Source organism: Microcebus murinus, chromosome 13 (genome assembly GCF_040939455.1).
Source record: "Microcebus murinus isolate Inina chromosome 13, M.murinus_Inina_mat1.0, whole genome shotgun sequence".
NCBI lineage: Eukaryota > Metazoa > Chordata > Mammalia > Primates > Cheirogaleidae > Microcebus > Microcebus murinus.
In genome coordinates, this window is record NC_134116.1 from 60,907,545 (window position 1) to 60,934,068 (window position 26,524).

Consider the following 26,524-nt stretch of genomic DNA (forward strand, 5'->3'; position numbering starts at 1 on the left):
TCCGCATTGATTAAAAAACAAAAACAAAAAGCAGGCTGTGGTCTTCTGTCTGCAGGGCTGTGGGAAGGGACTGAAAGAAGCAGCCTGGCGTGCTAATGTGCTCACCCCCGCCAGAGCCGGAGCAGTATGCAAAGGTAAGGCGCATGACAGTGTTATAGGTGCTTAATAAATATTTATCGATTTCCACGAGATCTTTCCTACCCATCTTTTCTTTACCCTTAAATATGAAGCCAGTGGAAATAAATAAGAAATATAATTGCGCCTCACACTTCAGGACTCCCTAGGCGTCTCGCATTAATAGGCCTCTTCAGCTTTCCTCTAAGTGCTAATAATTCCTGGGCGTTTTGATGGTAGCACTTTCTCCCAAAGATGAATTGACCCCAGCTAAGAGCCAAGCTCCTTCCCAAATCTCATTACCATCAGCCTTGATGGCAGACAGCCTTCAGAATGTAACAAAATTAGAGCTTTTAAATCATTATCTCGACTCTGGGAGCATCAAGTTAACAGATGGGAATGTAGATGGCGGAGAAAAAGCCTCACGCCACATTTCTCCGCACAAAACTCGGGAAGGAGAACGGATTGCACCCGGACCAGGAGTACAGCCCCCCAGCCCAGCCTGGGGGTGTGCTCGGTGTCACCTTGCAGGGCCTGGCATCTGAACTGACCCTTGCACACCTTTGTAAAGTGGTCTTCCTGAGGCTGCCCTTCTCCCAGCTACCTTTGCTGCTTACGGTAACCACAGGGGAAAATTGTGAAAGTTGGTGTCTTTTGGGAAAACTCTTGGTGATCCTGAAGTTATTTAGGCAGCAGCACTTTCTGATGCTGCAGCTCTTTCTCCTCTTGCTGCTTTCCTGAGCTCCTGAGCAGGCGCCTCTTCTGTTCGTTCATTCAACAGCATCAGTGCACACCTGCAAAAGGTAAGGCACCAGGAGGCGCTGCAGAGATAAAAGTCCCGCCACTCTTCTACTTCCCATTTATCTATAAGATGGGCTCTGTGTTTCTGTCTCCCAGCCCCGTCCAAGGAGTGGATCCATTTCTTCTCTGCATATTGTCACAGTTCAGCTTTCCAGCTCCTTTGCTACCTGGGTCTCATCCTCTAAGATGCAGCTTTTCTCCAAGGGAACCCCCAACCCCCACCATACCATGAAGACTAAAACCCAGCGCTCGGAGACCTCTGCCTTCCTTCCTCTGGCCCTCAGCGCCCCAGCTCTGTGTCCGTGTTTCCTGGTTTCTCCTTAGCCTCCGTCTGGAACGTGTTTTCCCCTGAGCCTTGTGTGTCTGGTTCCACGAATGTTCTTTTCATTGAGATTTGAGCTCATGTGGCATTTTCCTGAAGAAAGTTCTTGCACGACCCAGTCCAGGGGTCATTTAACATTATCTGATATTTTTGTTTATTTATTTATTATTTTTTTCTTCCTCCCTGAACTGGATTGTAAACCCCATGAGATCAGGGACCTGTTTATCTCATTCACTGATACACCCTGAAAACCTAGAGTGGTGCTTGGCAAATAGCAGGAAAAAGCATCACCCTTCCCCTTACATTTGTCTTGAATGCAGTCAAGATGCTGGAGCTGCAGCCAGTGTCCTGTAGCCACTAGGTGACAATCTGAAGGAAGGAGCAAGAGAATAGCAGAGACACTGACATTCTGAGCACCTGAACTAATGCTACAAACCATCTGCCCCCAGACTATGTTTTGAGAGAGAAATAAACCTCACTTTGTCCAAGCCACTGCTGCTTGCCTATTCTGTTATTTACAACTGACCTTACTCCTAAAGTATGTGGAACTATGCAGACATGTCCAGTCCAGGACTGGAGCTGGTTCAGGAGGTCTCAGAGTTCTCAGCAGGTGTGGGAAAGTTCCAGACAGCAGGAATGAGCACGAAAACTGGATTCCTTTTCCCACACTTGGTTCAGGTGGTTTGCTTCCAGGACAGATTCATGAGTCCATAGGCTTCATTGGCCACCGAAGCTCCTGGCTACATCATGTTCTGATGAATTCAGTAAAAGCAGTCACCAGGTAGGCCTTGTGCCCAAAGTACATGAAACCAAAGCGACATTCTTCTTCCAGTTCCCTGCCTCCTCTATCAATAAAGCTTCTCATTTTATCAATCTTTCCAACCAGCATTAGTTCCTGCCTCCTCTGTGCTTCTATAATTCTTTATAGAGCCTCCACTCAAGGCTGGCTTCATGGACATCCAACCTGGGCAGGCCCATGGGGCCCTGAGCTTATGAGGACTCTTCTCTTGGTTTATTGCACTGCTGTCACTGCTATGAAAGTCTTAACTTTTAACAAGGGGCCCCACATTTTCATTTTGCTCTGTGCCCCACAAATTACATAGTCAATCTTGCCTGCCCTCTGGGCCACATCTTAGCCTCTTTGAATGTACCGTGTTTCCCCAAAAATAAGACCTACCCATAAAATAAGCCCTAGCAGGATTTCTAAGCATTTGCACAATATAAGCCGTACTCCGAAAATAAGACCTAGTGATGGGCATGGCTACGCAGCGATTCTGCACAACCCATGCATTTCGTTGTGGAGCAGTAAAGAAGACGAGCAGCCCTTCTCATCTGCCCCATGGTGACAGCTACTATCCCAGAGGTGACTGGAAAGGTACAGGCAGCCCCACCGAAAATGTCGCCTCCCCCTGTCAGGTCCCGGCCGGCCATCCTGTGCGTGCTGCAAGCTGAAGCTTTGAGGGGAAAATAACATATCCCTTGAAAATAAGCCTTAGGGCAGGTGTCCTCAAATTATGGCCCGCCGGCCATATACGGCCCGCCGAGGACATTTATCTGGCCTGCCAGGTGTTTTTGCCCCCACTGCCTGTCCTGCTTAGCAGCCGACTCTTCCCGGGCCCACAGTGCGCATGTGCGGAATGTGCGCCGCACTCTCCAACAGCCCTCCAACGGTCTGAGGGACAGTGAACTGGCCCCCTGTTTCAAAAGTTTGAGGACCTCTGGCCTAGGGTATCTTCTTGAGGAAAAATAAATATAAGACCCTGTCTTATTTTTGGGGAAACATGGTAATTTCCTCCTCTGTAAAATGAAAATAACTGCTTTCCTGGGTTGTTGGGAAGACTTAATGAGATATTGTAAGCAAAGCACCCCACCGTGCCTGGCCTGCAGGAGTCCCCTGTACAGGTTCCTTCTCCTGCCCTTCTCCTCTTGAGCAGTATCTGTCCCCGAATGATTCACACTGCAGATGGGTTGGGCACACGCCACCTCCATGGCTGAAGTTCACGGTCCTGATGCCGCGTCTAGTTAAGCCCTTTGAGGGCTGTGGTCATCATTATTCCTCTAACAGCGCCTGGGATGGTCCCCTGTCCTTAGCAGGCACCAAGTAAAGGCTGATGAATGAGTAAATGCCACTCTGAATTCTTCTAGGATTCTGTGTGGAAACTCACTTCTCCTTCTGAAATTGCATTTAGGGACCAGCATAATTTAACCGCAGTCTAATAAGGAAGGCATATTCAATACTCTGTAGGGCTCAGAAGCTGCTATCCCAGCTTATCTAATGGAAACCAGTCAAAAGCTCCTCTCAGTTCGGGCTGAGCTTCCGTGTGGAATTAGATTAGAGCCAGGACGTTTCCATAAGGAATCAAATGCAGCCAGGACCAAGCCTGTTTCGGGGGCCCGAGGTGAAGCCCACGAGGAGAGCAATAAAGGTCTTTTTCAATAAGTCATTTTCACCAGCGTGCTCTTGTTTCCTTAGGATTGAATTCCGGTCTCATTGTAATGCCTGATGGTGAGGGGAAACCTGCTTACCACGCAGAAAAGTCGGCATCTAGACCCAAGGGCGGTTAAACCCTTGGATGAATCAGTCAGTGAAAACGAGCATTATTGACAGAATAGTTAGAAGGGAGAAGAAGAGTTTTGGACGGAACTCTTTTTTTTTTGCATTTAGAAAAACTGCATCTTAAAAAAATCTGCCCATTGCAAAGTCTCAAAGCATTGTAGTAAGTAACAGCTCATGTAGCTAATTTTATAGTAGTTATCGCAAAACTACCAGATGGAGCACTAACACCCTTCATTGCTACCGCAGCACTGTGAAGTGGGTGTGTTGATCTTACCTACTTTGCAAAGGAATAAATTGAGGTTTCAGAGGATCAGTAAGTTGCTCAGGGGCGCAGAGCTGGCAAGGCCCACCTGACTGACTCCAAAATCTGCCGGTGTGGAAAGTGCATTGATTTCCAGTGTGCAGCTAGGCAAATTTTAACATACGCATGACCGGGTAACCTCCACTCAGATCAAGATGAAGAACACTGACTGGAGCCTAGAAGGTTCTCTCCTGCCGCTTCCCAGTCAGCCCACCCGCACCCCCAGCGGTAACCCCTGTTCTGACATCTGTCTCCATCAATTAGTTTGAGGCAAAACAGTCTTGTTTGTTTCCCTTTCAGCAGTTTTTTTTTCTCTCAGAGAAGACCAAGAGCTACTTCTCTCTCAGGCCTCCTAATAAATCTCATCCCAATTTAGGGCAGCAGTTATCTTGCATTTTCAGAAGCTTGGGGGTTCAAGAACATGAAAAGCACCCCACAAGCCCTCCTTCCCCGGGGTGCAGCTTTCCTGGCTGGCTGAGCTGCAGTCCTGCTGCCAACACTTGCAAGACCCTGGGCAAGGGTCGCACAGAGACCCACAGACCATTTGTCTAAATGTTTCCAAGTTACACTCCAAGCCAGTAGACTGTTAAATAAAACATAGTTTTCTCTCCCTATCTTGATAAATGAACACTTTCATAACCAGCTTTGAATTAGAGTGCCCAGACTTCTTGGAGATCTGGAACACGTCCCTTGGTAGACAGAGTCAGTGTGGCTCCCCATGGCAACCGTCCCCTTCTCTTCCCACCTCTGTCTCCATCCCATACCTGACGTACATGGTCACCCCAGCCTGCACATCTAAGTTCTGGCTAAAATCCCACCAAAAAGCAAGCCCATATACCTGTCAGGCCCAGGGGCTTGCATGCTGGCGGCACGATGCATGCTTGGGAGGACAGACCTGCAGAAGACAAGCTCTGGGTTCCCAGAGAGAGAGAGAGGTCTAGAAAGAGAAGTGCAAGTTCCAGGTAGGGACATTCACTGGGGGGCTGCAGATTCCTCACCCTACAGTGGGACACAGCTCACCTGGTCTTCGGTGGTTCCGCAGCACCGAAGTCATTTATCTCAATCAAGAGACAATTCGCTTCATTCCTAAATCCACTCTGAAGAGTTAAGGTTGGTTAGATCCCTCTTCACTGGTGCTTGCCATATGCCAGGAAATGGGCCGTGGAGATGAACTGAACGTGTGAACTTGCTCCCAGCTCATCACGGCCTCCAGTCTAGTGGGAGAGCCTGGCTGGGTGGCAGTTTTGTACCATGTCAGAAATAGACATGGGAGGTTTGGGGAAGGGCTTGTGGAAGGAGAGGATGTCCGAGTGGTCCTGGATAGTGAGAAAGCATTAACCAAAGAAGCAGGGAAGGGCATTTCAGGGAGAGAGAAGAGAATGAGTTAAGAATAGCATAGGCAGTAGCTTAGAGCCCTCCAGCAGTGACAGGGTACGTGGGAAACGTGGGGGTGCCAGGAGAGGCCAGTGTAATTCTAACAGGGACACGGATCTTGCCTCCGGGAGTGGGGGAGGCGCTGAAAGCTTACAGCAGAAGTGGGACCATGCCTATGCACATTTGTAGACACAGGAGTTTTGCACTGATATGCAGAGAGTGAAATTGGGTAGAAGATAATCCGGGCAGGATTTAATGAAGGTCGCCTTATGCATTCATTCAGCAAACATCTACTAAGCCTCTCCAATATGCCAGACACTCTTCTGTACTGTAGGAACTACAGTGGGCAAGGCAGAAAAAGTCCTTTCTCTCAAGGCGCTCATAGTGTAATGAGAAGGCAGGGACACCACAGATACATCAAGCAATAGACACATCAAATTATTTCAGGCAGTGCTGAGTGCTGTGGATAATGGACAAAGGGCCAGAGATGGTGGAGGGGCATAGGGAAAGAAGCCAGAGCAGCTGATTTGTTCATGTCTCTTTCCCCAGCATATATTTCTTTATTTATTATGATGGGCAGTGGCTCTATAATGGAGGAAAAAAACCAACAAAGCCTTTGTGTCTCATGGGAGACTCAGACACCATCCAAATATCCCACCACTAAGCTGCATACTCTGAAGAAAAGAGCACGGGTCTTTGAGAGCGGGTAGCGGACCTAGACTGGGTGGCCCAAGAAGGCTGGCTTTGGGAGGGTGGGAGCACATTCGGAGGCCAATGGTGGGAAGGGTGAGGGGAGCACCAGGGAGAACCAGCCCCACGTGGCTAGAGAGGAGGGGAAGATGGCGGGCAAAGACCTCGCCATGCCCAGCTTTGTTCAGGAACTTGGTGTTATGTGTTGTTTTGTTTTGAGAAAAGTGTATTTTTTTATTGTGTTGAAACATATTTAACATGAAATTTGCCATTTTAGCCATGCTTAAGTGTACAATTCAGTAGCATTATTAATTGCATTCACAATGTTGCGTGACCATCACCACTATCTATTTCCAGAACTTTATTCATCACCCTCAATACTTTGACCAGTAAGGAATAACACCCCATTTCTCCTTCCTCTCCTCCCTGGTCACCTCTAATCTATTATACTTTCTGCCTCTATGTTGCCCATTAGAGATATTTCGTATAAACGGGATCATACAATATTTGTCCTTTTGAGTATGGCTTATTTCATTTAGCATAATGTTTTCAAGGTTTATTCATGTACGATATGTCAGAATTTCATTCCTTTTCATAGCTTAATAATATCCTATTGTATGTAGATGCCACATTTTGTTTATTGATTTATCAATTGATAGACCCTTGGATAGTTTCCAAGGGTATTGTGAATAATGCTGTAATAAACATGGATATGTAAATATCGGTTGGAGTTTTACATTTTCTATTTTTTTGGGCATATACCCAGAAGTGTAATTCTAGGCCATTTGGTAATTCTGTGTTCAATTTTTTAGAGGAAGCTTAATACTATTTTTTTATAGTAGCTGCACCATTTTACATTCCTACCGGCAATGCACAAGGGTTCCAATTTCTCCACATCCTCAGCGAAACTTGTTATTTTCTATTGACTTTGCCTTTATCCTAACAGTATCAGGTCTAAATCCTCTCTCAGACTGTACTCTGATCCCCCAAGCCCAGCAGGCAGTCTGGGGGAGTCCTCATGTCGAGGTGGGACTTCGATGCATGTGCCTTCCTGTTCATTGAAAGAATTCAGGTTAATCCTCTTCACTTCCCTATTGCCAATGGCGGCTGCAAAGCAGAGCTGGAGATGGCAGGAAACTAGATAAGAATTGAGAAACTTGGGAAGAATTTGGGACCTTTGCCATGAGGTTACAGTGGATGTGTCCATTATAGCACCACTCCCCATAGTGGGCTCTCAATAAATAAATATATGCTTATAGCAGGTGCTCAATGGATAAACACCTGAACAAATGAGCCACTCCATCTTCTCTCGACATCTCTCCTCCATCATCCACAATCCAGGTCTTCTCTGAAGCATAACTTGAGGTCAAACTTTCCAGGCTCCAAACTTTCCAAACTTGCCAGAGTGAAAGAACTTCCTTCCAGAGCCCTCAGGCAACTGTGTGCCCGCACCCAGCACTCCACCTGGGTCCTTTCTGGTACTGGACCATCGCTTGCCATGGCAGTTACTCTATATGGTGCTCATAGCTTTGCAAGACATTATAAAAAAAGAAAAATAGCCGGGCGCGGTGGCTCACGCCTGTAATCCTAGCACTCTGGGAGGCAGAGGCGGGCGGATTGCTCGAGGTCAGGAGTTCGAAACCAGCCTGAGCAAGAGCGAGACCCCGTCTCTACTATAAATAGAAAGAAATTAATTGGCCAACTAATATATATATAAAAAATTAGCCGGGCATGGTGGCGCATGCCTGTAGTCCCAGCTACTCGGGAGGCTGAGGCAGAAGGATTACTTGAGCCCAGGAGTTTGAGGTTGCTGTGAGCTAGGCTGACGCCACGCCACTCACTCTAGACTGGGCAACAAGCGAGACTCTGTCTCAAAAAAAAAAAAAAAAAAAAAAAAAATAGGCAGGTTGCTTGGAGTCCTTTTTAGACCAAGGTAGGGCTAAGCAAACAAATAAAGGACCAGAAAGGGGGTGATTTACCTAAATGGTACTCTCCCCCCCACACACACACTGGGATTTACAGATTGCAGAGTGCTTGGCCCGATATTTTCCCATTTGACTCTCACAATAACCCATCCAGGTTGGCAGAGTGAGTGCTGCTATCCATCCTGGTTTCGCAGGAGGGTGCAGACTCAGAAAGGGGAGGTGACCTGCTGAAGGTCGGAGCTGGTAAGTGGCAGGGACAGGTCTTATTCCAGACCCCAAGCAGCTCGGGGATGACTCACCCTGGCCTCCTTGCCCCCAACCTGCTCAGGCCCTCCGGGAAGCGCTCTGCCAGGCTTTAACAATCAATCAAGAGTTTTCCTGAGGCTCCTGCGCAGACTTTTGGCTAGTCTTCCCAGAAGCTGCTCTTGCAAAATGCTTGCTTATTTTTTGGCCAACCAATGCTGAGGTTAAAAAAAAAAAAGAAAGAAAGAAAAGAGAGGGGAAAAAAAAAGCCCTTCCATTCTGTACCAGTCAGCCTGGCAAAGCCTATTTCATCCCTGAAATTCAAATGGAAACTGCCTTCTGTTCTCATTAGTTTGGGTTGTAGCAGTCATTGCATTCTAAACAATTAATCCCCAAATGCCAATTGCTTACTAGAATTATCCTGGACTCAACAACTGGTTTTCCTAGCGGGAGGCTGAAGCAATTATTCCTAGCTTTCGTAACTAAGCATGCTGTGCTTGACACTTTACAATGTTTTCATCATCATTGAGTTATCAACATTTATCTCTATCAGGGGAGAGAAAAGGCTGTCCAATTGTGAAGACCCAGCAATCACACAGACCTGTTTACTGACAAGGATGGACCCCCTGGGGCTTTCTTTGCTTGCTTGGAGAACAGGGAGAAAAATCCCCCGGGACCTCAAATTTCACTGAAAATCAGAAGTTAGCGTGTTCTGAGACCAGGGAATAGCAAACCAACAGGAAGAGGCAGCAGAAGGGTCCCAGGTTATAGAGCAGCTCTCCCTGGGAGCTCAGGGCCACCGGCTGGTAGGCAGCATGCCTGTCCTCGTGGTGGCTGTCCCATTGGGCTCCCAGCTCAGTGTTGGTGGGGCACGAGACGTCCCTTCCAAAGCTGGGTCACTCAGGGTCAGCCCTGGGCATCTGCGGTGGTCTGTGGGACCCCCCACCTTCCTTCCAGCAAGAGAGGGAGGGCTGCTCCGGGTGGGAGACTGAAGGCGTGGGGGCAGCTCGGTCTAGCCTGCACTAGAAGAGGGCCGCTTACCTTCTTGTGCCTTTGCCCACACTCAGGCCTGCTGGAGATGACACAGGAGGAACTCAGGGCCAGGCTCCTGAGTTCACAATCCTGGCTTCACCACTCGCTGCTGTGTGTCCTTGGGCACACTGCTTACCCTCTCTGTGTCTCAGATTCTTCATCTGTATAACAATATAGTTCTACTTCACAGCATTATTTTGAGGATTAAATAAGTTCATATTTGTAATTAGGACAGTGTGTGCCTGGCATATAGTGAGTGCTATAAGTGTGTGTTTAAAAATAAATGAATACGAATTTTTCTTTAACAATTAAAGGGCCCTTTTAATGTTTTTTTGTCCCCTTTAGATCGGAGAGCCCACAAAATGGAATAGAAATGATGGAAGAGAAAGATTGAGTCCCCACCCCCTGAACCACAAAGCTCCCTGATTTATTGAATGCACCTGCAAACAAATCCAGAACCCAAGTTCTTTTAAAAGTCAACATTTGGCACCATTATGACAGTGACTCTTTCCTAGGCTCTCAAGAACTGGAACATAGGCCAGGAGCGGTGGCTCACGCCTGTAATCCTAGCACTCTGGGAGGCCGAGGCGGGCGGATTGCTCGAGGTCAAGAGTTCAAAACCAGCCTAAGCAAGAGCAAGATCCCGTCTCTAATATAAATAGAAATAAATTAATTGGCCAACTAATATATATAGAAAAAATTAGCTGGGCATGGTGGCACATGCCTGTAGTCCCAGCTACTCTGGAGGCTGGGGCAGCAGGATCGCTTGAGGCCAGGAGTTTGAGGTTGCTGTGAGCTAGGCTGACACCACGGCATTCACTCTAGCCTGGGCAACAAAGCGAGACTCTGTCTCAAAATAATAATAATAATAATTATAAAAAAGAACTGGAATGTAAAGCATGTCTCAACAGTACATAGAGAACTGGGCTTTAGATTATCAACTCTTAACCAGCTAAAGCTGGAGCAGCTATGCTCCAGTACATGGAAGCCAGAACCCACTAAATTCTTCTTTCCCCTTTTGCTGCATCACCAGCAGGACCTATGGACTATGTGTGCCCGCCTCACATCTGATAATGAGAATAATAACAACAATAGTAATAATAATAGCTAACATCCATACAGCATTTCCTCTGTGCCACGCACTTCATTATATTAACTCGTTTAGTCCTCAGAACAACCTTAGGCCATAGGTACTATTATTGTTCCCATTTTACAGATGGGAAAACTGAGGCACCAGAAAAACTAAACTTCAAGTCCAATGTCACGTGGCTGATACCTGTGGAGGCTGTGGACTCAGGTGGTGTGGGCTCCAGAGTCTAGCACTCAGCATCACACTCCGATTTCTTGTATCATTAACCCTGCCCAGGAGCCCAGACCAACACTGTCCTCAGGCAGGAGGAATCTGGGGGGTAGGGACCAAGTCTCACTGCTGGCCAGGCTCTGGCCTTGTACCTGACTGCCCTCCTGATACCATAGGCCTACCTTGCATCACCTTTCTCTGTCTCTGTTCTTCAGCCTCTGTATTGATAAGGTGCTCAGTTCTCCCCCATCCTTGCCCTGTGCTTGCAGTCCTGAGCCATTTATTTAGAATCAGGGGTCCTCAAACTTTTTAAACAGGGAGCCAGTTCACTGTCCCTCAGACCGTTGGAGAGTGCAGCGCACATTCCACACATGCGCACTGTGGGCCCAGGATGAGTCGGCTGCTAAGCAGGACAGGCAGCGGTGGGAAGAACACCCGGTGGGCCGCATGTGGCCTGGAGGCCATAGTTTGAGGACCCCTGATTTAGATTTATGAGCCATTTATTTAGACTTGCATTTATTAAGCACCTACTATGTGCCAGCTTACTATTTATGCTAGGCGTGAGGATGCACAGCCCTTGGAGAACTCACCCTCTGAGAGAGGACACAGATATGCAAATGAACACATAAAGTAAAGAATGAGTGCCCTGCTTAAAATCAATCCAGGGACCAGTGAGGCAGAAGGGAGGCATTTGATCCTCCCTGGGCACAGGGATTATCAGGAAAGGGTTCACCGAGGAGGAGGCATGGGCTGGGTCTTGAAAAGTCCTGTCCCTGTTGCTAACCTTGTGGCCATAACCCTGTTTCCTGATGCTGAATGTCCCCAGAGGTCCCTAGTTGCCTGGATTTCTTACTGGTGGTCACTTAACAGACACCACCTCCTGCCTGCATGGACACCCCCACGTGACCTCAGAGAGTAAAAGAGAAGTGCATGTGTGGTTTTTATTTTGTAATTTTGTAATTGGTTAGTCCCACTGCCTGCTCCACATCTCCCCGCGAAGTGTCGTGTCTATCTGGAGTTCCCTTTGCCCTCCACAACTGTGGCCTTGGTCTTCTCAGTGTCACGTGGAAAAAACATCCTCTCAGTGCTCCCTTTTTGTACTTCCATTGCTTTGGGAGACCTTGGGGGCATAGGAGGAAACCAATTATTAGGTTTGTTCCAGGTGGGAACCCAAAAATTATGTATAGGACTGAATGCGGTTAATGGAAAACAGTAGGCTTGTAAAACAATAGCTGCAGGAGTCAGGAGAGTCCCTGGAGGTTGTAAAATCTAACACAGCCGCACTGGCATTCCTATCCCCCCTGATAAGGAGGAAGCTACCAGCCTCCCTTATCTCTGCAGGATGAGACCTACTCACGGGTCCCAGAAATTGGTTGTTGAAAAAAAAAATTATTACAGTGGCTGTTCTGGCCCAGGTACTCACTCCCCACCGAGAAACCCTCTACAAAGCCCAAGGCTTTCCCTCCCTCTGGGTGGGCACTCTTTGGCCTCTACCCATCTGCACCCAGATGCTCAAAATAAACTGCATTCTGCTACACATGAGGCTTCCTGTCTCTCTCTCTCTCCTCCCTCTCTCTCTCTCCTCTCTCTCTCTCTCCTCCCTCCCTCCCTCTCTCTCTCTCTCTCTCTCTCTCTCTCTCTCTCTCTCTCTGCTCCAGACCTAACACCAGTCTTGTTAATTCTACACTCCAATAACAAAATAAGACTCAGAGAATTTAAGAGACACATCTGGTGACTTTGGATTAGTTAATAGAGTCATTACACATTTTGAATATTTGTCCCTTTCTTGCATGACAAGGCTCTCTTCCTTCATAGTTTGGAACTCCTTCTCATTCCCAGAGGTTCTTCTCTAACCTGCTAATCAATTAATGCGAGAAGGTTTTCTGGAGACTTCCTTATTCAGCAGGGAAAAAGAATGAAAAATAAAAAGGAAGGAAGGAAGGAACAAAGGAAGGAGGGAGGGAAGGAAAGAAATGAAAGAAAGAAAGAAGAAGGAATGTGAGAAGCAAGGTTGGTCAAAAGAAATCGATATTTATGAAAACACTTGTATGTGCCAGGCACTGGTCTAGTACTTCTGTATATATTTATGGTATTAATCCTTCATTGCCTTCACATTGTATGTCTTGTTATAGACAAGGAAAGTGAAGTTCAAGGTGATTAAATAACTCACTTAGGATCACATAGTTATAGACATTAGAACTAAATTTGAAGCCACAGAGTCCAAAGTCTGTAATCTTTCCAACGCATTGAGAACTGTTTAAAACATATCCATGGACTTTTACTTTTCTACTAAAGTTCTGTCACCCATCAGAAATGGGTTAAGCCGTAAAATTAACCTACTTGCACTCTCCATTTTATTTCCATCTATCACTCCACCATTTGCTATAAATTGCCTCAAACCCTTTTTTGGAAAGAAGCAGCTTATAAATAAGTTCAACTGTACAGCCGGGCCCAGTACACCAAGGTCACCTTGGAGGGAGGGAAAGAGCAAGTGTCACCCTGTCATCTGACAGACGAAGAAGCCAAGGTTAAACGACTTGCTCAGGACCCCGCAGGGCAGCCAGCCAGAGCCCACAGGAAAGCTCAGCCTCTTGCTTCTGAGTAAACCTCCCGGGCCAAGTGTTTTCAAGGAGTGGGTGGAAGCGCCTTTCTGTTTCTAATTTCGCTCCGATTCTTGGAGAGCAGGCGTGTTTCTGGCGCTTGCTTCAGTAAGCACACTGAGAAGGGTCCAACTGGCATTTATTTAATTACCATAAACAGATGCATCACTTTGGCTTGGAGGAGGCAGCTTCTCGGTGCGCTCAGCAGCCCTCCTGCGTACACGGACGCCCGCGCAGGGCACGGGGGCGGCCGCGAGCAGTCTGCGTCCTGCAGGGCCAGTGTCTGCCCTGCTGCCCCCATGCCACCACCCTGGGGGGACCCGGGGACACGCAGGCATCATGGAGGGCCACAAAGGACAGTGACAGCAGATCACTCACACCTGATGCCTTTTCTTAGGGTTTCCTTTAACTCCTTCCACTCTCGTCTCTCCTGTGAGCCTTCTGCAATTTATAGCAAATCTTAGCGACTCTTCCCAGATGTCAGGGCCGCTTGGTGACTCTGGAGCTTCCTTTGGTGATTTCGCCTCTATGGCTCCTGGCTGAGAGTTCTCTTCATTCTAAGGTCTGTATCAACGCGGTCCCTCGTTCCTCCCGCCTTCCCCTGGAAGCTGCACAGCTTGCAGGCACCCTGACCTCACCGCTCACCTCCACTCCTTCCCTCCGTGCTGCTCACAGAGGTTTTGGAAAGAGAAAATGTTCTAAGGGGCAGGGAGGGGGAAAGGGAAGGGGTTAACCAGAAGCCAAGGTAGAAGCTGAGTTAAATTAGGTGGAAAATGGTCATTAAAATTTTGTTCCTCTTTGATTTTAGAATAAATAAATAAATTTAGTAATAGAGGATGGCTGCTAATGAGAAAGGAAATTTCAAAGCCCTGTGGATCTCTTAGAGAACAGGTGTTTCATGGGAAGAGCCACATTCTCTTAAAGGCCATTTTTGCTTTGTATAAAAAGATTTCTTTCTTTTTTTCTTTCTTTTTTTCAGAGAAAAAACAGCCAGTTTAATGGTATCCCAGTGCTTAGAGAGCATTTGCATTTCCAATGTGGCCCACTGGCTTCCATTGTTAGATAATGAAGAGACAATCATGTGTCCCAGATTTTGGGGTCAGTCCTGGTTTTAGACGTTTTGTCCACCTATCAAATCAGGTAACTCATTTTTTAAAAAATGGTCTTGGCACACAGACTTCCTTTCTACAGGATAATTTTGAGTTAGCCATGTATGTACAGTTGTGGCAAAGATTTCCCTGAAATACTTGTATGCAAATCATAGTTTTTAAATATTTCTCTGAAATATTATATGCAAATCATTAGTTTTACAGAGCCTGAATTTGGAGGGCTGAGCACTTTATAGAAGGTTCCAGACGACCAATTCTATGATCAGGAGGGATAGACAGCTTAACATCGAGATTAAAAGAATGAACTAAACTCCACTGCTCATTGGATGGGTCCTTGGACAAGTTACTTCATCTCTCTGAGCCTCAGCTTCCTCACGAGTCCATTGGGGACAGACTCATGGCATTACTCAGAGGATTTTGAAAAAGGCAATTCAGGTGAATCACTTAGCACGGTGCTTGGCACTTAGTAAGTGCTCAATCAATGTTAGGCCACAAAAGAATGTACACACACATAGTCTTAAGATGTGTTCCCCCAAAGCAGAGCCTGAGATAAGGACGGGGACGCAGTCGTTTATTTAGGAGGTGATTCCAACAAGAAGGAGAAAGGGAAGGTCCCTGTCACAGGCCAACAAGGCTTCCAAGATTCCCTTGGAAGCATACAGGAGCACAGAGAACACTAGAGAGTGTGTCTGCGCACTCACGTATGCGTGAGTAAGACAGGATCCCAGCTCAATATTTTAAAATGAAATATAATATGCTCAATATTAGTTCTAAGGCCAAGCAAGTCAGCTCGGTTGTTTGTTGTGAAAAGTGAACTCTAAGGAGAAGTGCTTAAAAGCACAGAATTTCAATTCAAAGTAAAAGGCTCTGCCACAAAGAGCTGGGTGACATTGAGCAAGCTCTTTAACCCCTTTCTGTTTGGTATTCTGTATAATGGATAATAATGATAATAATATACTACTTCCCAGTGACAATTAAATGCAGAAGCATTTAACATCGTTCCCGGACAGAGCATTTTGTGGCTGTTGTTAGCATGATTGTTTTTGTTGTGTGCATAACTGAGACAGCAGAAAACTGTTGTCTGAGGGTTTCAGGATAGGTAGCCGGCTTGGCTTAGGAGAAGCCATGCTACACCTCTAATTTATACAACGGGAACCAAGTTTCTGAGTGGCTACTTGCCTTGGACTTCTTGGCACACCCTGGCAAAGTTGTAGGAATTACATACGACGGGCCACGAAAGCTAGTTACAAAGCTGGCAGGTGGCTAGGCTTGCTGGCCAGTCTCTTGTAAAATTTGTTATTGATCCAGATTTGGTTCCATCTCTGCGGGGCCTTCCTTAATGCCAACCTAACCCTGTCTTCTGTCTCCAAACTAGGGCTGCAATGGCCCTTCTCTTCTGCAGAGGACCCTCTCCTGTTTTGTCCTGTGGGGCCAGACCCCAATCCGTCCTTCCTCAGGCTACCCTCTCCTTGCTAAAGCTCCAGCACCATGGCCAGGACAGCCCCACAGCACAGACCTCCCTCCTTATCATGCATTTGTGATTAAAAATACATTAAGGGACCAAGACATTATTAAGAGGTACAGCACCCTTGCAAGTCAAACTGACATTTCTAGTTAGACCGCAATTCTAAATTATCCACCAAGACCCTGGAGGAGACCCTGCTCCTCTGCCAAAAACATTAGGCTGGTTTCTGGTCTGTTTGCTGACGGTGCTTTCATCCTGGGCCCATGGTCGAGACGAAAATGCAGCCTTTGGTAGCAGAACTTGATCCATGCTGCTATGTGAAAGTCTGGAGTTATGGCTGCGAGGCTTTGGTGACTTCACTTGGAGCCTCGTCCCTGTCCCTCACTATATGTCTGTGCCAGCACTAGAGACAAAAGGAACATTTGCTTTTTCAATGCTCCGCTGTTGTCCAGCCCATTTATACCTTGGAAAGGTCCCGAGGACGAGACCCCTCTGGGAAGAGATCCAACACTGCCGTGTCCTTAACCAAGGGCCCCTGCCCTGGCAGCGTGGTGGCACAGACCGAGAAGCGGGCTGAATGCAGGGTATGCACGTTGGACCCAGCCCTGAGGAGCCTCGCCAGCTAGGACCTCGGGTGAGTCACTGAGTTCCTCTGAGTCGCATTTGTTAGACCAGAACCTTGACCAAGAACATCATTCTGGCTTCCTCAGCTTGAGCACACTATGCTTCAAAAGCTTGGCCCTCAACAGGTAGGTCCTTTTACCTCCCAACTTGCCAACAACATCCATTTTTGAGTAGGAGATTGGTCACCCATCCAAGTTAAGCAAAAGAACCTGGGTCACATCTTGTGCATCGGGTAATATCTCTATGGGACTCAACCTATTTGCAATGATAGCTACTGTTTATGGAGTCATTATGACATGCCAGGTGCTGTGCTGAGCACTTTATGTATGTCATATTATTTAATCTTCACAATGACCATTTTATAGGTGAGGGCAGACTGGCTCAAGGGGGTCAAAGATATTATCCAAGGAAAGCAACATTGGATTCAAACCCAGATCCAACTCCCAAACTCATAGTCTAGGACCAGATCCTCAACTACAGCCTCCTCTTTCTTTCCCAGTGCTGCTTTCTCCCCTCACCTCTGTCCTGAAGCTGCAGTGGTCAGTCCCAGACTGGCTGGGGGAGAAGGGTCTTGCTCATCTCCATCCTTTCTTCCACTGTGCTGGGGACCAGGTCTCCCAGCCCACTGCGCTTTGCCTCCTGCGATCTCACACCGTTGTCCAGAGACCACTCAGGGCCCACACAGGGTGGCAGCTCAGAATGGCCATCACTTGTGTGTGTGCACATGCATGTGTGTAGAAACTCAGGCTGGCGTGCAAGGGACCCAGGCCTAGCGCCTAGCTCGGTAATTTTTAATTCTTTAATTCTCTGATGACAGTGGGACCCAGGAATTCTTTCTTGGCTGAGAAAGGCCAGAGCCTCAGTCTCTCTCTCTCTCTGTCTCTCCCTCTCTTGTCCTTGCTGGATTGCAGGAACTGTGGCGTCAATCGAGCATTGCCCCATCCTCATCCCTGCCCCGCTCCGAGAGACAGGCTACTTCCTCAAGGTGCAGTGAGCGGAAGGACAGAAAGAGAGAAAACACATGATCCCGCATGGAGCATGCAGCTTTTGCCTCCATATCTCTCCCCTACCCTGCAGAATCTCTGAGTGGTGTCCCTGAGCCTGCAGATACATACCCTCCGAATCAGACAGCCCTCACAGAGCCACCTACCCGTGCGCTGACTCGAGCTGCGGCTAATGAAAAGAAGCCATGCATAAGTCATGAGGGGCACGGTTTCAGGATGGGTGGAGAAGGGGAATTATCTGCACGGCTCCTGGCTCCGTGAATGACAGGGCCCAGCTCGTTCAGCTCCTGTCCCACTGCGGGGACGCGTGTCCTCCCGAGACTCAGCCTCTCTCCCGCTGGACTTCTGGGCTCACGGCCCAACAGGGTTCCACGATTCCTTTGAAGCTAAACATTAAGGACAAATCTGACTTTCACATAAGGCAAGAAATTGTTCTATTCAAAATTCTCTTCAAGGCTAAAGGCAACTCACAAAATACTAAGAAACAGCGAGCACCAAGGCTTACAGAAAGGGAGGGAGGGAGGGCCGGGACAGACAGCCAGGTGGGAGTGTGTGGAGAGCTGAAGCCAACTTTGAGGAGCCACTTTCATCATGGTGACCATGTTAACAATTGGTGCCAATCGTAATCCCGAAAGACACAACCCCGAATTCCATAATCTCAAATGTTGAAGTCCCTAAAGATCAAAACTCCCTAATGTATAAAATTCCGGAAGTCACAATACAAAGAGATTAAAATCCCAAATGTTACAATCCTGAAAACTGAAATCTGGGAAAGGGACTAGTGTTTTGAGTTGTACACAGGATAGCTGCGTCGTTTTAGTTGCGTCATGTTAGGTGTAACTATTACCTTGTCATTGTCTTTATTTGGAAATTAAGTATGACTTAAAGAAATGCATATGCATACCATGGTTATGGGCGTGTGCACATAAATTTAGGTGTCAACTTGACTGGATTAAAGAATACCTGGAAGCCTGGGAAAGCATTATTTGGGGTGTGTCCATGAGGGTATTTTCAGGTGAGATTAGTGTGGGGGTCTGGTGCGACTAGGTGCGACTAGGTGCGAAAGAGCTTCCCTCAATGTTGGCAGGCACCATCCAATCCAATGGGGTCCAAAGAGAACAAATACAGAAGGCCAGTTGCTCTCTTTCTGACAGCTGGAACGGACTTCTTTTCGGCTGCCTGGGACATCACAACTCCAGGCTGGCCGGCCTTTGAACTCCAGGACTTCCGCCAGTGGCCCCCTGGGTCCTGAGGCTTTCGGCCTTGGGCTGAGAGTGATACCATTGGCTTCTCTGGCCCCAAGGCCTCTGAACTTGGACTGAGCCACGCTGCCAGCATCCCAGGGTCTCCCGCTTGCAGATTGCCTGTCACGGGACCTCTGAGCCACCACAATTGCATGAACTGATTCCTCTACTAAATCCTCTTTCATATATCTATATACATTTCCTATTGGTTTTATCTCTCTGGGGAACCCTGACTCATCCAGATTTGGTATTGACAAAGCAGAATTTTGTTCCTTCTTACTGTATTCCTTACAACATAGAGGCAGAGACCTGTGAAATTGTTCCCTTGCAAAGAGGCTGTGATAAGTTAAGTGTACAAGGCTACTTAACAGTGAAAGATAAAAGTTTAACAGCTAATTATTATTGGTGCTGTGAGGGTAGAAAATTGCTTGATTGCAATGGCCAGGCAATAACCAGACTTTCAAATGGACACATACTTCGAAATTTGTGGACCACAACCACGCTCAACATACAAGCACAGAGAGTGTTCCAAAGATCATAGAAGTGAAGACACGGTGGAAAATCAAGAAATCTCCCCTGCCAAATTACCTAATTGTGAATGACTTTGCCTCTTCACACATAGTGCCAATTCACTACCCTATTTCATGTTTGCACCATTTCCAATACTGGAGGTGTAAATTGTATAAAGACTTTCAGAGAGTTCTGATTCATTGTATGTGGTTTTTGCAAATTTGACTCCAGGAAAGTGCATTATCACAACGTTGACTTTGTGTGTAAGCACTGTACATGTTCATAAAAACATTGAAACTTCCTCAATAAATAAAGAGATGTCCTTTAGTACATCTGCGTTTGTAAATTATAAAATTTCCCAAGATCTCGGCTCTTTGGGCAACCGCATATGTGATGGTGACCCATCGAGGTTTTCGACCTACACAATTACCAACCATACTGATATACATTTATACATTTTGCTTTTTGACCCATTTCTTTATGAATATTGTTTGTCTGCTCATAACTGTTATACCCGTGTTACTGTTGTTAGTATACCTATTTATGCTTGCAAAAATATGTATGCTATCATTACCTATTTTATTATGCAAAGTGGCTTAGAAGTGTTCTGTTGTGTTTTTATGTTTCTGAAGTAAATTTCCTTTTAAAAATGTGAATAAGTGTCTTTAATTTATTTTTAAATTATTTTTTCCAGAATTACATTTTTTTTGGATTTTGATCTTTCCAAATTTCAACATTTGGGATTGTGTCTTTTGAAATTATGACCCAAACCAAGGAGGGGGTGGGAGAATGACAATGTAGGGGCTCTAATTTGACAAGAAAACGCAGCCCTGGTGAAGGAAAGATGGAAGGGTGTGTGGTGCCGCCCGTGGGGTCCTGTTGCTTGCCCAGGGTGATAGGGTACAGGGTACAGGAAGGGGATCCCTGAAAATTTCTGCTTCTACCATATGCACCTGAGTAAGGAACATCTAGCTTGGGACGATTTGAAGGCAGCTTGGGGCACTGCAAGAATATCCATCTGGCATTAGAAGACGTAATGTCTATTCTCAGTTCTGCCACTAAATAGATCGACTTTGCAAAAGTCACATAGTAGGTTGAATGGTGGTTCCCCAAAAGATATATCCACATCCTAATGCTTGGAACCAGTGAACATTACTTTATATGGCAAAAGAGTGAATATTATTTTACTTAACCAAAGGCGAGATTCAATCTAGGACCTTGACAAGCTTGTCCTGGATTACCCGGGTGGGCGCTAAATGCAATCACATGTGTCTCCTGAGGCACACACAGAGGCAGTGTGAGCACAGAGGCAGAGACTGGAGCGATACGGTCACAGGCCAAGGAATGCACGGCGCCACCAAGAGCTGGAAGAGGCAAAATTCTACCCTGGAGCCTTTGCAGGAAACATGGCCCTGGCGACACCTTGATTTTGGACTTTTTGTCTCCAGAACTGTGAGAGAACACATTTCTGTGGTTTTAAGCCACTCATTTTGTGCTATTCGTAACAGCAGCCAAAGGAAACTAATACAAGTTGATTCCCCTCTCTGGCCTCAGCTTCCCTGACTGTAAAATAAGGTTTAGGCTCCCAGTTTTGACCTTCTCCCCGTCACTCCACCGGCTGCATGCCCCTGGGGGAGGACAGGGCTCCACTCTTCAGGGTGACCCCTTGCACGTGACATTTCTTGCCTAAACAAGTCACTGTTCCCCTTCCTGCGTGGGTCAAGATGACTTTGCTAAGAGTAAAATACCTTCACAGATAATTATTTTTTTCCTGATTGTTAATTGCTAGAAAAATATTCTGTCTTATCCCAGGGAAGCCATCCAAATAACCCTGACCTCTCTGTGGATTTCAAAGAAAGCTTTCGGTATCTATTTTCTAATTTCCCCAAAGAGTCCCTACAGCTTGAGGGATCATGGGGAAGGGAGTTCCACCAAGTATGCTTTGGGGCCTCTGGATAAATGCTGTGCAGAGGTAATCGGCTCACCTCGTCATAGCCACCAGCCTCAGCCTCCCCTGCAACTCTGTCACAGCTAAGCAAATTACTGCTCCAGGCTCTGCGCCTCCCAGATATGTGACTCGGGAGCCTCATTTGCAATCACCATTAACCAGAAAAACCGCAGGACTGCTCTGTGCCCATAGAGTGGAGTGTCATACAATACTCACAGAAACCCAAGGGCTGGAAGAGGCTGCAATGCCTTTAGAATACAGCTTGCACAGTGACCACCACCAGCTGGGGATCCCCTGACTTGCCCTCTCCCGGTCCCTCTACGGTGACAATGAGCAGTGACATCGCATCGCTCAGGACTGGGCAGAGAAAGACCAGGTGAAATACCCACCGGACTGGGAATGGGACCCTCATAGGTGGCTGTGTGGATAAGAGCTGAGTAACCCACACACCAGCTATTAAACAATCTTGTGGAAAAGCCTTTAACTGCTTTAAAGTAGGTATTCCCGCTCTAAAGACAAAGCTCAGGTCTTTAGCTCTCACTCTGTCGCCTGCTGAGCTGCGGGAAACAGAGTTAGCAAAGCCCCAGGGCAGATTTCCAAAGATGATCCCATAAAAGGGGGCCACACCTCTCCTCCTCCCCATTGTCACTCAGTGCACGCTCAGCCACATGGAAAGCACATGGATGTGTCAAGAAATGGTACTAAGATGCCCCAGTTTGAATTCCCTCCCTATCTGTCAGGCACTTAAATTAAAGCCATCATTGTTCCGAATGCCCCTCCCATCCCGTGTGTGTGTGTGTGTGTGTGTGTGTGTGTGTGTGTGTGTGCATTTCTGTTGTAAACCAACGTTAATGGGTTACAACAGAGAAGAGCTCCAGGACCTGGCTGGATGGAGACACCAATAGCCCCCGTCCCCAGAAAAGGCGAGGGCGCTGACGTCCCCAGGCCCAGATGCAGCGGAGGGCACTGGGGGTTGCAGGGCCAGTGCTGGCACTCGGCGGAGGTATCAAAGAGGGACTTTCGGAAGTTTGCCAGAAAGCATTTTGCTAGTCTCCTTCCAGAAACTTGTTTATCAAAGGCTGTGCTTAAAAGGAGGAAGTTGCTTAGCCAGCCTCAGCTCAGCTCCCGTCTGCCTGGGAAGTGCTGAGGACCCACTCCAGAGCTGCTGTGCAGAGGGGCTCTGGCCAGCATGACTGACCCCTCCCGGGAGAAACCTGAGCGCAGGGACTGGTCACCCTCCTCTCAAAAGGCATCTCTAGAGACAGGGCAGAAGGCAGCAGGGCTGCTCAGGGCAGGGCATTATAGAAGCAGCAAGTGCCAGCGGGAGAGCAGCCAGCAGAGAAAGGCTTTCTTGGTTTGGAGACAAGCAAAGGACAGGAGGGAGAAAGGAGTGCTGAATCAGGACCAGGGACAGGCGCCCTCATGAGCGCCAGCAGGCAGCCTGCTCGCCACATTTCAATAACCTCTGTGAATGAAGAAGCAGAGGGCAGTCAGCAGGAAAGCTGGCTCCTTGGTGGTCGCTTGTGGTCGGGTGGGAAGAAGTGGGAGCACCATTTGGAGCCCTGATCTGTGCAAGGAGCCATGCCTACAGACAGAGACAGAGCGACGCAGGGAACCAGTCTCATGTGCACACCGCTGCCTGGCACTCACTTAAAGCTGAGGTCTCTCATTCATGTTCAAGGCCGGCTACTCTAGAGGCCCCTTTTTAATTAGGGCGGGCTTAAGGAGGGTAATGGCTTTAACCAGAGCATCTGCAGTCCCCGGGAAGCCCCTGCCTTCTATTTAGAAGGAAAGACATCAGCTTGCTTAAAGGAATCCCAGGTTACTAAGCAATCACCATAACAAGATTGAGAATGAAGGTGACCTATAGAAGCATGGTAAATACACAATTTTCTTTGCTCTGTAAGTGAATTTTGACTATAACTCAGCACTTGCCTCAGGTCTTAAAATGTTGTTAGTTAGAATTCTCAGGAAAGCCCAGGAAGGAATAAAGTGCAAAAATGCTTCCACAGAGAAAAACACAGGCTTCCCAGCCTTCTCTGTAGCTACATGCAACTCAGAAAATTGAGAGCAAGGTTGCAATCTCTCTGTCCTTGGTCACCGTTTCATGTACCAGCCTGTCATACAAGGTGCGGGCAAGCACCACAGATCAATAGCTATTCTGGGTTAACATTGCCACAGTGGTTTGTTTGTTTGTTTGTTTCTTTAAAAAAAGAAAGACTTTCCTCCCCTGCATAGATCACAGCTTATTACATCCAAGGCATATTTCCATGGCCTATTTATGGAAATCAGTGTTTAGACGGAGAATTTTTTTTGAGGTGTCATGCACTTTTTAATATAAGCAGTGGGGCAGTATGCTTCCATAGAGATATTCCTTTAAACGCTCTTTAAATGGCTGTTAGCCCTTAGGTTTGAGAAGTGGGTAAAACTTACCCAGTGGGTCATCTGGGCCCTGGATGAGCATATGGTACCTGTGGAGACCTCCACAAAGGTGGCTGGGTCTGCGGGGGTCTCCCCCTGCCTGGAGCAGCCCCCGAATCCTGTGTGCACTGACCCAGACCCTGCTAGCATGAGCAACACTCAGCTTGCTTCGTTTACCTGCGGTGACGCTCCTCTGAGCAAAACAAAAACAAACACACAAAAAAGTTTCTTTATACAGGAAGTGGAAAGCCAAATGAGAGTGTATGTCAAAAGTGAGCCATGGCCTCTGGAAGCCTGTGTCCCCTATTTTTATGTTACTGCTTATATGATTTCTACATTGCCTGAAGGCTTTAGGTGACAACGTCTGAAGTCCCTATTAGAACTCTACAAATTATATACAACATACTTTTTTTTATATACAGAAGAGTGTTATTAAAGTACATTCACCTCTAATATCTCTTTTCAGCCTCCAAAGGTATGGAGGAGGCAGGACAGATATTCATAAGCCTATTTGGAAGGTAAGGAAGGGAAGGCTCAGAGAGGTGGAGTCAATCCTTCAAGATCACACAGCTGGCCAGAGTGACTCAAAGCCTCAGTCTCCAGCCAGACACCACTGAATATACACAGAAGGTTTCCCCTTGCTGGCCTCACGCCAGACCCTAGCACCTCTCTCCTCCCCATCACCAGCCGCAGTCAATGAACCATAGAAATTCAAACTTCGGAAATGCTAAATCTCATAAGCAATTTTTAAAGGTATTAAAATGCAAAACAGGAGTAAACAAAAATTCTTGCCACAGGGAACTAACTAATGCAAAGTGACAAAATAATGGGAGTTTGAATGTGGTCTCAAAAGTGGCCGTAAAATGCAACTCAGAATCATATTTGAATATGTATACCATACACTTGCTTTGCGAGGATGCCTGGTGGTGAATGTTGTAAAACTAAGCCATAAAAGAAAGAAGAAACAGTAGCATGAAGGAAGAAGGGAAGAGAGCAAGAGTGAGCGGGAATGGTTGCGTGAGATGGCAGTAGTCACAGCCTGGGTACCACAGAGAGCCAGAGCCTCGGTCGGATGCCCCCAGGGGTCCGAGGACGGTCCATCGCCCCTCCCCAGGACTGGCCTGGGCAGGTGGCCCCAGCAGCCCCAGGCAGCCGTCCTTCCTAGGGGACTTCCAGGAATTGGGGTGGGGGCGCTGCCATCAGGGCTGACCTGCAGGGCTCCACCGAGGACAGTCTGGCAGTGGGAGTTCAGGAAGTGTGGAGCAACAAGCAAGCTCGTGCTGCCCGGCGCGGGGGTGACATGCGTCCCCACGGCCTGCGCGGGCGCCGCAGACGCGGCCCTTCCCCCACACTCCGTCTGCGTCACTCGGCGGCCGGCGAGGACGGGAAAGCAACTCTCGACGAGTCCAGCTTTTATTTTAGGACGGAGCCCGGGCGGCTCCGAGTTTCGCGTCTGGGGCGTTCCGCTGCGCCTGGCCCCACCCCTCGCCCACGGCCGCCCCCTCTTCCCCGCCCCCGGCCCCCGCCAGCGGCTCGTGCTTCCTTTCCCGTCCGCAGGGCTGCGGCGTGGGGCTGCCCTTCAGGACCCCGCGTTCTGGCTGTAGTTTTAGAGGGCACTGCCGGGCGCGAAGGCGGAGGCGCGGGGCAGCCGGGCGGCCGCCTGGGAGCTGCAGCGGCGGCGGCGCCGAGCTGGTTCCATTATTGTACAGCCGAGGCCAGCCCGGCTCCTCCTGTCCTGGGTGGACCCGGCACATCCAGCCGGCAGGGAGGCAGTAAGCCAAACTCCTCCTGACACACACCACACACACACACACACACACACACACACACACACACACACACACACACACACACACTCGAGTCTGAGGACAAGGACGCTTTGCAGAAAGAGCACCCTTGCCCAACCCGGGTCCCTGCCTGGGGGTTCCTCACCCCCTAGTCACTTCCGAGGTGGCCCGAGAGCGGCTTCCTTCCGAAATCCTTGTGCTCCACTGTCGCCCCCGACTTGGGACAGACAGCAATTAGGGCAACTTTTCAAATCCGAACACTTGCCTACAAATCTGTGGCACAGAGAAGATGGGGACGCTCCCCTGCTCCCTCTGCCACCCTCGCTTCGCCCCCCACCCCCTGAGGCTGCCAGTGGGGGGTGGGGGGTGGGGATGGGGGGGACACTGGCCCATCGCTCTGGTCTTTCTGGGGAAGCGCTGTCACTAGTAACACCGAGCCACCCAGAGAGCAAGCCCAGGCGAACGAAGCGCTCCGGGTACCAAGCACCCTCCCAGCACCCGCGGCTGGGCGCTTGCCAGCCTCTCCCCGGAGGGTCACTGCCCCCTCCCGAGGAAGGACTTGAACCTGAGCCCCCCGAACGTAACAGGACAAGAGAGCAACTCACCTTTAGGTTGTGAGTGGGGTTGACGACGCAGACAAGTTGCCCAGCAGCGGAGAAAACCCGTTTAGCCTTATAGTGCTGAAACCGGAGATGAATGAGATCTAACACAGCCCCAAAGCACTGGGTGAAGAAAAGCATCACAACTTTTGGGGGGTCGTTGGCCCAGGAAGGCAGCGGTGGAGGAAGCTGTAAGTCCTTGGGCTCTGCAAGGAGCGCAGCCTCTGAGACACTCCGCTCCTGCCCGGCTTAGCGTGCCTTCATATTCATCATCAAAATAAGACGGTTAGAATCTTGCAGCAGTGAGGCGGCCAATCAAAAGGACAGAAATGTTATCCTTGAGGTGCAGAGACAGCCAATAACAAATGCCTCCCCTACCGAAACTCCCTGATGAATTGAGCCTGGCGGAGAATGTATTATTGAACATTACCATAGATCAGCACATTGCATTTATCTTGTGATTACAGCCAACCATACATAATGCTGGAGAAGATAGGTTGACAAAATTGATTGCTTAATGTGTCTCCATTTATTAATTGACTTAATTTAACATG

At 48.1% G+C, this 26,524-nt stretch overlaps 1 protein-coding gene across 1 annotated transcript in view; it reads right to left on the minus strand.

Annotated features, from left to right (window-relative positions):
- Nucleotides 1-26,226, minus strand: part of SIAH3 (siah E3 ubiquitin protein ligase family member 3) — a 65,557-nt gene extending 39,331 nt beyond the window's left edge. The window contains exon 1 of the mRNA XM_012782719.3: nucleotides 25,977-26,226. Within this exon, the coding sequence (XP_012638173.2) occupies nucleotides 25,977-26,111 (135 nt within the window). The 5' untranslated portion in view covers nucleotides 26,112-26,226. The remainder of the gene's footprint in view (nucleotides 1-25,976) is intronic.
- Nucleotides 26,227-26,524: the final 298 nt, after the last annotated feature.